The following is an 11,803-nucleotide window of genomic DNA, read 5'->3' as shown; positions in this document are numbered from 1 at the left end:
AGCATTCACCAGTACATTTTCCAAGTCGATCATTAAATTCAAGCAAACCGCTATTACTGTATTCGCCATACATCCTTCAGATCAGCGCACAACGCTGCAATGCACTATTGCTGTATGATTACTTTTGCACTTTTTACCGGAATAAAACCACAATGGACTCTTACGGAACCGACTTTCAATGTATGAAGCGGCAATATGTATTTCTACCTTTTTTAAGGTATATTCTAAGCACTATAACCTTATGCACATTATATGTTACTCCAGAAAAAATAACCCATCGTTTGATATACAAACCATTTGGATACGCCTCGTAGTTTAGTTATTATTAAAAAATTTCACTAAATCTCTTCTCCTGTAAAATTGTGTTTTGTCGATTGCGGCTTTATTCCAGGCACCCATCGAGTTGTTTATTACCTTAATCTGTGTTTTATATGTATTATGTTATAGTAAAACAAAATACATAAGAAGCACATACTCGTAAGTATTAGGTAAGTCATAATTGATTACTTAGACGGAGTAAATAAAATTAAATATAGTTTATTCACAAAATTAGACTAAGTACGAGACCACCTACTGAACTTGTAATATAATAAAGCCCGTTAAAAATATAAATTAGGTAAAAAAAAATACTTGAAGTTTAACTTTTTAGAAAGCTAAAGTTTTAAGTAGCAAAGAATTGATAGATAACAATATGTCTTATTATATGTAGCGCTTAACTCAGTAGGTAGGTTCCTACGGTAGTAGAGCTATGCGAAATAATTTCCTTACTTTTCTTATCGAAAAATTTTTTTTTTTACATCAAAACGTCAACGAGACCAGCCGAAAATCTTACATTAAAAAAAATGTTACTGATATCCCGTGACAGCTCTGTTACGTCACATCACATGTTACTTCTCCCGCACCGCTCCACCACAGCAACCAACTCAGTTATGCGCTATTGCTGTTATTTATATCGTGGAATGTGAACACATCTTAATTCTTTAAATGACGTCATCGCCTTTCACTTTTGACAACGACATTCACAGAGCAACGTGTCTATGAATGTAATTTAAATTTTCGTCGAGGTAGTCAACCGGCTCGTTGGTCTAGGGGTATGATTTTCGCTTAGGGTGCGAGAGGTCCCGGGTTCAAATCCCGGACGAGCCCGCTCATCTTTTTGCCTTTTTCAATTTTCTTTTTTATTATCATTTTATTAACTTAAATGTATAATAAATGATAATATACTTATATATTGTAAATAATAAAAATAAATACCTAGGTCTATGATCAGCAGTGTACAGTTGTACACTGTACGTCCTGTGGCTCAAATGAGATGATGATTATATTAAAACAATAATATTTACTTTTAGTTTTAATTATGCCAGTAGGAGTGTGAATTTATTAATTGAAGAAGAAATAAAAGTAAAAAATAATTACTTACCTATTGAATGAGTAAATACATTATTCAAGTACAATTAACTAGTTGTTTTAAACATTCAAAGAGTAAACTGCTGCAGCTAAAGAAAGAAGTTATTGAAAAAATTGAAGCGTGTTTGAAACAATTAAAATTAAAATCGTGTTTATGTGTAAACCAAAATTTAATATCTAATTTTCTACATGAAAAATTCTTGCTAGCAATTACCTATCTAATCTCCCCTCGAGCAAAAGGGACTATTCATATCGCTCGCAAATTAACGTAACCCTACCGCGGGCTTAGTACCTTACAATAATATTAAGTAATAATATTATAGTGGTTCCCAAACTTCAATTTATGAAACCCCATAATATTTCATTTACTATACCTATCTTATACAAATCTCTGTGTCCAAAATTCTAGCTAAAAAGCTTTGTACACCAACTAAATGAAAAGTAGAAAAACTGTAGATGTAGAAGCTTTTTCGGCCGTTTGGTGAGGTGGTTCGTAATCGTAACGGACTACGATGCCGAGGTTACGGGTTTGATTCCCGTACAGTACAAACATTTGTGTGCATGAACTTATTGGTCTGGGCGTTTTCTAATTTATAATAATTGTAAGTATTTACAAAAAAAATATTATGTATCTTTATATCCGTTGTCAATATACCCAATACCCATACCCCAGTAGTACCCATAGTACAAGCTTTGCTTAGTTTGGGACTAGAGGCGCAGAGTAAAATGTCCAAGGATATTTTATTTATTTAAAACTAGCTTTCCGCCCGCGGCTTCGCCCGCGTGGAATTTTGTCTGTCACAGAAAAACAATATCGCGCGCGTATTTGCTCACCGTTTAAACCTATCCTGGACTACGACAAACATTTTAAAACCAAAATCAGCTCAATCGGCCCGGCCGTTCTCGAGTTTTAATCAGACTAACGAACATCAATTCATTTTTATTTATATATATATATAGATTATTTCATTTTACGTTTGAGAACCAGTGGCTATGAAGCCTACACGCCTTTATAATGTTTGTGTTCACTGAGTTAATGACTTTCAATTGCTTACACGGAGATCCCATACTTCAAGCAAATAAACTTCGCTTCTAGAATATTATAGAATGTGATTTAATAAACCTAGTTAGGATATTCAACGCCTACGTGAATTTTAGTTAACGTACGTATTTGAAATAACTTACAGTTATTTTTCTTAATCAAAATCAACCCACACAAACTTGTTTTCTCAAGAATAAGTTTCATTTATTCAGAATTCTTTTAACTATTTACTGAGACAGTAAATAACAAAAAGGTGAAAGGTGATTTTTGTTTGTACGTTAATATTTGTATGAATGTCTGGCGAATATTTATTTATTTATTCATGAAAAGAAAGCAGCATATAAATCACAATATGTTAGTATACTAATAGAACTGATTATTTTTTTCTTAATCTCTACTTGGCATGCAACTTACTTGATGGAAGGTGATGATCAGGCCGAAGGAACTTCGCCTGGAACCCATAGAAGAATTGGCTGACTTACTCATACCTCCAACTGCCAAAACACAAAAAATACTATTAATATTTTTGCTATAACAACAGACTTATGTAACGTCATGGCGTTGCGTTTTGCCTCTACATGTAATCGAACCCGGGACCTCTAGAGCTAGAGTTTGATCCAATGATGCACAGAGACAGGTACTTTACGGAGTGCTTCTCCTTCGGCGGTAGGGCGCAGCAACGTCAAGGGACCCGCTGAAAATCGGTGTCGAGGCATGGCCACGGCATGCCCCGATTAATGCTGAGCGGGCCCCTATTTGACAGCAGGGCACAATGTTTCTTCTTTTTGTAATTTATGTAAATCTGTCATGCCGCTCTTTTTGTCAAATAAAACATTTTTTACTTTTTTTTACTAGACAAGTTAACTAAAATAAAGACATGAACTGACAATACACTGTGCATTTGTAGATTTTTATATAAATACATTTGAAGTCACATGCACACTTCGTAAACAAAGTCAACTGAGTAAATTATTGATTTTGAAATAACTTAAAAACCAGAAAAGAATAATTGAATATGGTAATTATAAATAACTTTGCTCACTTTAATTACAAGCAATGGTGTAACTCTAGATTATATTGCGAACGACTCAAACAAATATGCTATTTTTTCCCTCTATCATTCTTTCTTTCATAAATCAACTAAGCGATTCATATCAACCATGACGTCCATGCTTTATTTACAGGGCCTTGTAAAAATGCCAAGAGGACACTGTGGAGATCCCTTAGGAGTCCAACCTTGCGGTATATAAAAGGGAATATAAAAATATCCCCGAGGGTCATGTGCTCACCTACACAATAGAACAGATGACAGCAAATCAAGTTAAACACGGTGGCCTCTTATGCGCTCAGTAATAAAGGCGATTTTGGAACAAAAATGTATAGTCTGATGTACTGTCTGTACTAGGTATAGACAAAAAGCGGCTAAAAATAAATTGAAGTCCGACATGTGCTACTCCAATATACCCTTTAAGGTTGAAGAAATAAGATCCGCAGATATAGCCGGGTGTTACTAAGAAATTCATTAAACCCGCACGTGTACGGAACCCAAACGTGGATGGACACGGCAAAGATTTTAGCAACAAGCATTTAGGAATGCATTTTTAAGAATACACGCACGCATTTTACTGACTGACCTTTGTCTGGGCCCTGTTCACGGTTATTTTTGATGAGTTGCGTTTTACCTTGACGTAGGTTTCTAATTTTCAAAAGACATTAGGGATACATTCTTAGTATGAAGAATCTAATTAAAATTCTTACAACTTAACATTAATTAAGAGGCTATTTAATACATTTACTCTATGAACATAGTTTATTAAGGAAACTTTATCATAAAATAACTTACTTTTTTGGCTTTCACTGCATATTTCTCGTTCCGAAGGCATTGAGTCCGTTTTCGAAATAACACGAGCCACAAAAAAATACACGCTTTTTTCACCAGTTTTTTTTTTCGTTTCTTTGAAAGACGTACACAACTTGATTTAAAAATTAATTAGACACCACAGGCTGGAATATATTTTTAAAATTCATTCAAACTAACTACAGCCCTTAGTGAATGCATTATTCAAATGGAAAAGTGTTTCCATAGTTCCAAGTAAAGACCCACCCTTTTCTACATTTCTATTTCGCGGTAACCTTAATATTTTATTAACACTGGAAGGGCGGTTTTCTCTTTTACCTTTGCCTGCCATGGCAGACCATAGTATTTTAGCAATGCTAAATAATTTAACAGCGGCATAGACCTGTATGCAGCTCTCTATGTCCGGTCACGGTAAAATTGCGTATCTTTATTACTCTTCACTTTAAAAAAGTGTTATATATTGTTCTATTGATTTGTTTTATCTTCTTAACATTGTATAAGTATAACAATTTGTTTCTTCTAGTATTAGATGTTAACCACTACCTTGCGTTGACGAATCGACGATGACCCGCAGCGAATAAATCACTTGATTTCCACAAATTTTCCAGTGTCTAATCTGGGACACTTAATTTTATCAAATCACGATGTTAACCTACTATACATTTATCTACAACCAGGGACCACATCAATCAACATCGCGTGCTTGCGACAGAAGCCCGGTCTGAAGTTTCTGACGGATTCCGTGGAGGGTAGTTGAACGGGAAGCATGGTCGATCTGTTTTAATGGTTTCAATTTATTATTTAATGGACTTTAGTGTACAAATTTGGTGTTATTTTGTGTTCTAAAGTGCAGTGAAGTGATAAATTAATAAAAACATTGAAATACTTCGAATTTGAGCGCGCATCGAGTGTCGAGTGGGTTGTCGTATGAACAACCCGCTTTGGACCCGGTGGCGTCTCGAAACCTGCTTACGGGCATACTTAACTCCACGGAATCCATGAAAAATCAATAGAACTGAAACACCCACGTTCTATTGATAACTTTGTCAATATTATTGTTAAAAAAAAAAAGTTTCTGACAATCGATTCTACCATTTCTAATTGTGTGCAGTGTAGGTTATTTTTACTTATAGTTAAGCTGAAAAACACTAACCGAATTTCTTGAGATTTTGCAAAAAATGTATAATGCACACACTGTACTTACTGTACTTACCTACTTATAGGTCTGAAAATAAATGTAGACGTCATTTCACTGAAATTATGATAACTAAATTAACTAATTATTTTGTCTCGTAGTATAGCTTTCAAAAATATCCTAAATCCTATTCGCCCATGCTAATAAGTGGCATGTTGGCTACGTTTCCTACTAATGAGCCGTATCGCTGTATCAAACTTGCTTTTGGACGGCTCTAAATTGCAGCTCCGACGTTCATTTTACGAAATTGCGATGGATACTACAATTAGTTCCAATCCTCGTTTGTGAGGAGACTTGGCTCACAATTCATTGCCTCGAATTTGGGTCCAATAAGTCGTTTAGTCTGAAATATTTAGCTGTTGATTAAAGCTTTTGTGCTTTTGATAAATATTAGGGCACAGTAAGTATAGTTTGAAACATGCTTTTGTCAATGAAATTAATGATTTAAATATTTTTAGGCATCTTGTTATTTAGTTTCATTTAAAATAATACTTTGAAATTCGAAAAAACTTGTGCTCACTTCTTATCCTTTCCTTCCTTTGCTCTTTTCTCAAAATTTTAAATAAATTCGAACACACTAATCAGTGCCGTAACTAGGGCGGTGCCAGCGGTGCCCAGGCACAGGGCGCAGACCCTGGAGGGGCGCAGAAATGACCAGACCAGTATCTAGTTTTGTTTCATGCATGGTAGTTAGTAGGTACATTTTGTTTTATTGCGAATATGGCGTAGACGCGCCCTCTGTACTATCTATATCTATATGGCATTTTTCAAGCGATCTTGAAACAACAACACTTGTAACGGTGGTTTTATATTTGTCTGATGTGTCGTGACGTGACGCGTCAGAACGGTATCGGTTTCATACATTTAGTTCTAGCTTGAGCCTGCGACTTCGTCTGCGCAGGATTAGTATTTCGAACAATATGTTTATAAATTGTAGCCTATGTGTTATTCTGATGTATAAGCTATATTATTGTAAAGTTTCATTAAAATCCATTCAGTAGTTTTTGCGTGAAAGAGTAACAAACATCCATCCATCATCCATACAAACTTTCGCGTTTATAATATTAGTAGGATGGTAACGTTCACACTAGTGCGTAACGTGTTGTGTTGTGATGGCTTATGTATGGAACCGATACAGTTCTGACGCGTCACGTCACGACACATCAGACAAATATAAATCCACCTTGTCTTGCTCGCAATATTACATACACAAACAAAAGTACCTATACCGTAACTATGACACAATTTCTGTCTATATTCATTTGGAGGGCGCCACTTCTAACTTAGAAGTTCTAAGCAAATCTGTCAATCTAGCTGAGGAGATGTACATATACTTAGTTCACGTTACGCTGTCATTGCTGTCAGCGACATTCATTGGTCCTCCCTTTATCTTTGATTTTATTCATTAACTACGTGCGGCGTTACTGACGCACTAGCGTGCGAGAGATAGATAGAAAATTCATCGTTCGACAAGAGTGAAAAGGATGACTTACAAAACTAAACGATTCACAAACGTTCCATTCTGCCGCGCCGTCCCACCCAATGTTCGGGGATTCCCCGATACATCGAGAATCACGCATTCAGATAGCCGCAGTGTTGCCAGAAGGTTACTTTTGTAACCTTTTAGGTTACTTTTGAACTGCATTGGTTAGGGGAAAGTAGTACGAGATGATCCCCTTAAGCGGGAATCGCTGTAAAATACATATTTTTCAAGGTAAATCAAAAATAAAGACGATTACTACTAGTATATTTATCTATCCAACTTTCCTTATACTCAAACCCAGAAATTAATTGAGGTTTAATTAAAATATTTCATTTTTTGCAAAACCTTACAAAGTGATCATCTTGTACACCCCTGTGGGTAAGATGATCCCCTAGGTAGGGGTAAGATGATCCCTATGATTCTATTCTATGATCTATTCTTTTCTGGTTGTATTCCATTCGGAGTACCTAATTATCCGAACAAATCGTTAAAAAGTTAGAAAAGAAAAACATTTACGAATTAAATAACGAAAATAACTTATTCTTTCTTAGTACCTGCTAAAAAGCGTTTAAATAATTTAAACGCTTTTTGGCTGGAGCTGTGTTGCATATATCACAAATAAATTCACCTGCTTCATCACCCTCTACCCCAGCACATGCTTAATGGCCCCATTTTACACATGCATAACATTTTATCCATCCTTCACCCTTGGTATCGCTTGAAAACTTCTCTGTTCAGTACAGCCACTCAGTATGATCTTCTTCAGACTCAGGTGAGTTATATGAAGTTCTCTTTCTTTTATTTCACTTCCCTTTACCTACTTCATTAACTTTTTTGTTTTAATTCCCAGGGATCATCTCGTACATATAGGAAGGGATCATCTTGACCCAAGTCCCACTTTTTGTTAAATATTTGCTACAATAATCTACAAGTACGCGGCCATGTTTTTATGGCCAAAATATTAAAATTAAACATAATAGAAAGCCTAAAGACAACAGTAGTTACATTCAACATTGTTTGAATAAAAGTAGCATAAACTCAAAGTCATGCCTATTTTAGATCAGAAGTAAGTACACAATTTTTCTTTTTTCTCGTCAAATTCGATGTATCGCTCACGCCACCATTACGATTTGACTGAGGCGGGGAGGTGTCCAGAGCTATGTTTTACCAGTGAAAGAAACTAAATGACGTTAGTGGTTTCAGCACAATCGCAAAGGATGATCTTGCCCCAGGGGATCAACTCGTACTACTTTCCCCTACTTTTAGGTTACACTAATGAAAAGGTTACTTTTAGGTGATTTTTCAGAAATTGTAGAATTAACTTTTACAGGTTATTCAGTAAAAAATATTAATAGTGACAATTTAAAAATTATGTCATAAACTGCATTTAAACATGAATTTGATTTATTATTTGTTATAAAAAATGAGTTTTAGCCAATGTTTTTCGATAGTGAAACGCAAATCCATGAAACTTATACGACCGGTCACTTTTCGGTCTTCATGGAATGGTCAAAATTTCGAATTTAGGTAAATGATTGATGATCAATTGTATTATTCATTCATTTTCCATCCATGAACAACCTTACACAATCGCTCCGCACGTAAGGTTACTTTTTATTCAAAAAGGTTACATTTTTTTATATTTCTGGTAATTTCTGACAAGAGCATTTTTCAAGGGCGCAGTTTTGAAAGCTCGCACCGGGCGCATAAAAAGCTAGTTACGGCACTGACACTAATAGAGGATTATCATATTGAATCCAGTTTTGATTCAGTGACATGATTCTTACAGGAAAACTTAATGGAACGAAAAGTGGTGGCTTGACGTTAACATTTTATGCGCCATGGCTCACTAGATATATAATAGAACAATACCTATCTATTGTGTCTAATTTATATTTCTCGAATTCAACATTTCTCCGATTAGTACACAAACTATTTCATTACATTAATTAAGTGTTGATCACTTATCAAAATCGCCGTCTCATCGCGGCCGAGTGACTAACGAGTGGCTCCACTGCCTCGTTAGTGGCCGCGGCCATTTGTACTTGTAAACCATCCGACCCGTCTAATTACAGGCATATATCCACTAAGTACGCAATCTGCACTAATTTAGTGGGGAGATCTAATAATGCTTACTAAATACAGTTAGCTGTCACTTACATTGTATTGTAGCAAAATTTTGATTTTGTTAGATATTGAAACAGTAACCTCAGTAAATACGATTTTTATGACAATATTTCAACCTTGTTAAATTCTTGAAAAACAGGCTTATTCTACTGCCTTGTCTCAGCACTGGCCGACTTTTTTGTCTCAAAGCAGTGGTAGGTTTAATGTAAAAAAATATTTCGGGTTAAGTAAAAATCTGAAAAAGAAACGGTGATAGGTTTAGGTAGATACATAGGTACAGGTACTTATTTTTCGCCCTTTATTTTACTTTTTGAGTAAACGAAACAATCGAATCTATTGAATAAAACAACACGTTATTTTTACCAATTTTATTGTAATTATTCTTAACATAAATAAATTAAGACTTAGTTACCTAGAAGCCGGTAATTCTGAATATTCATTCGTTCCGGAACCCGTATAATTGGACTCCGGACGAATTATACGGCAAATAAATATAATTCCGGCATAAGTCCATCGGAGTTAGCCGAGTGGATCTCGCAATTTATGCTGAGGCCGTATTAATAAGCCGAATTTTATCTGACTGCCCGAAAATTGCAAATTAAAGAACACAGCGCCAGACTCTTTTTGAGTGGATTAAAAAAGTATTTTACACAAAGTTTTGTTCTGTATTTTACGATTATATGCTGAACGGCAGTATTTTGTTTTCAGTCGGTTTCTGTAATTATTCCTGACTTGAAAATAAGAACGGATTATAAATACGGACTTAGGAAAATTTTGATATTTTAACGCCTGCAATTTGCATTGACTCTTTAATATTTTATTTACTAAACGACTTTTAGGTGGGTATCCCAGAAAACCTCAGTCCATTTTTTTGTTTAAAAATAATTCACTTAAATAATTTGTGACAAAACTTATATCTAAATTACATACTAAATGTGCGAATGATAGAAATGTGTTTGAGCAAGGCTTACAAATAAAATAATGAACAGACAGCCTTTTCTAAATTAATTTCATAAGGTTTTTTTTTAATGTAAAGTGAGTAATTTAAGGCGGTATACACAAAGTCGAATTAAATTATAATTTATGAACACTTTCAATGTAGATCTAGACTAAAAATTAAGATGCTAGAAAATTATCAAGTTTAAAATTATTCATAAAGTAAAAAAAAGATATTTTTGTTACTCGCCTAAAAGGTCAAGTTTAAAAGTTCAGTACAAATAAATTATTGAAGTTTTTTGTTGTAGAAAAGTCAATTTTAACTAAATAAACTAACAAAATCACATAGATATTGTTGGATATTGTCGCACAATGTTGAACACAACTAAATGCGAAAATATTATGCGGAATAAATAACAACTTCGTCAAACTAGTATATGCTGTTTTTAGGCTATTACGCAATGAGGCTCAAGATTCGATTCAAATCTAAGATCTGTCGAATGTTAATAATTAGAACTATCAAAGTCAGACTCTATGCTTGAGTTTGGATCGATTTTTAAGTGTCGTTTCATAATACGGGCCATAGACTGAGTACAGACATCCTGAAAATATTTTTTTGCCTGCTATTTTTTTAATGGACTGGCTATTTATCCTAAGGATTTATTAACGCAGTAATTTGCCGATGACGAGTGTTTATGGAAATATTGATCCGATATTACTTATACAATAATATTGATCCAATACTAATTATTTAACTGATTCGTCATTATTGAAGCAGGAATACGAGTCTGCATGAATTTGCATGTCAAAAATGTATATTAATATTATAATAGTATTTGCTATGAATACAAATTAATCATGACGTTTTTATGGGATGTCTGTCCATACTACAAGCAATAATTTTTCGGCTTTCGCCAACAGCGTAAACAAGTTTGACAAACGTCAGTTTCACTGACTACTAAGGTTGCATCCTCTGCGACTTGTCGCACGAATAAACCATACGACTTTATCATGCGATTTAATCGTGCGACTTAATCGTGCGACTTAGTCTTGCGACTTAGTCGTGCGACTTTATAACTGGCAGTCGTGCCTGTCAGCGTTTTCGGGCCAATCGCAGACATTGAGTTTCACGTTGAAGACTGTTCCCGGTTGACACTTGAACTGCATTCCTTCGCCGTTGACGCATCGCCAGTACTGTAAAAGGCAATATTTTATGTTAGAAAACTATTTATTTCTGATACAAAATAGGAGTCCTAATTTTTGAATGAAGGTACTGGAATGTGGATGACTCTACCACAAAAAGACTTCGTAAGTGACTTATTAAATTCTTCCTTCATTTATGTTTCACGGTTCCTTCAAGTTAATAGGAAGAGAAAACGGGCAATATTGTGGTAGGTCCATAGCGACTGTACAACAAAGTAACTTCAAAAAGTACTGACGTGAAAGAAAACACGCCTCAGACAATACTGAAACTTCCTGAAGTTTCCAATGGAATTATCCGAGTAAAGCAGTAAGTTTAGTGTTTACCAGGGATGTTATGGATATCCGTAACCGTAACCGAAACTGTCGGATATCCGAAATAAAAAATATCCGAAACCGTAACCGTAACCGATTCAAAAGTTTCGGATAGTTTCGGATATAGGCTGTTTAAATTGTTTTTTGTAATACACATAACAGCCTGATTTACCCCTATAATGCCATCTAGTATTAATTTTTATTTTTTTATTTCTTTTTATTCGATGTAAAGTGTGCGGC

At 34.8% G+C, this 11,803-nt stretch overlaps 1 protein-coding gene and 1 non-coding gene across 4 annotated transcripts in view; one reads left to right on the top strand and one right to left on the bottom strand.

The window, feature by feature from the left end:
* Positions 1-1,074: 1,074 nt before the first annotated feature.
* Trnap-agg (transfer RNA proline (anticodon AGG)) lies at positions 1,075-1,146 on the top strand. The gene has a single exon. It is a non-coding gene; the product is annotated as a tRNA-Pro (tRNA).
* An 8,319-nt stretch (positions 1,147-9,465) lies between these two features.
* Positions 9,466-11,803, bottom strand: part of LOC135081546 (endochitinase) — a 29,940-nt gene continuing 27,602 nt past the window's right edge. For all 3 annotated transcript variants that reach the window (XM_063976286.1, XM_063976287.1, XM_063976288.1), the window contains one exon: positions 9,466-11,242. In XM_063976286.1, the coding sequence (XP_063832356.1) occupies positions 11,120-11,242 (123 nt within the window). In that variant the 3' untranslated portion in view covers positions 9,466-11,119. The remainder of the gene's footprint in view (positions 11,243-11,803) is intronic.

This window comes from Ostrinia nubilalis, chromosome 20, assembly GCF_963855985.1.
Source record: "Ostrinia nubilalis chromosome 20, ilOstNubi1.1, whole genome shotgun sequence".
Taxonomy (NCBI): domain Eukaryota; kingdom Metazoa; phylum Arthropoda; class Insecta; order Lepidoptera; family Crambidae; genus Ostrinia; species Ostrinia nubilalis.
Note: the sequence above shows the minus strand (reverse complement) of the source record. Positions and strands in the feature narration are given on the sequence as shown.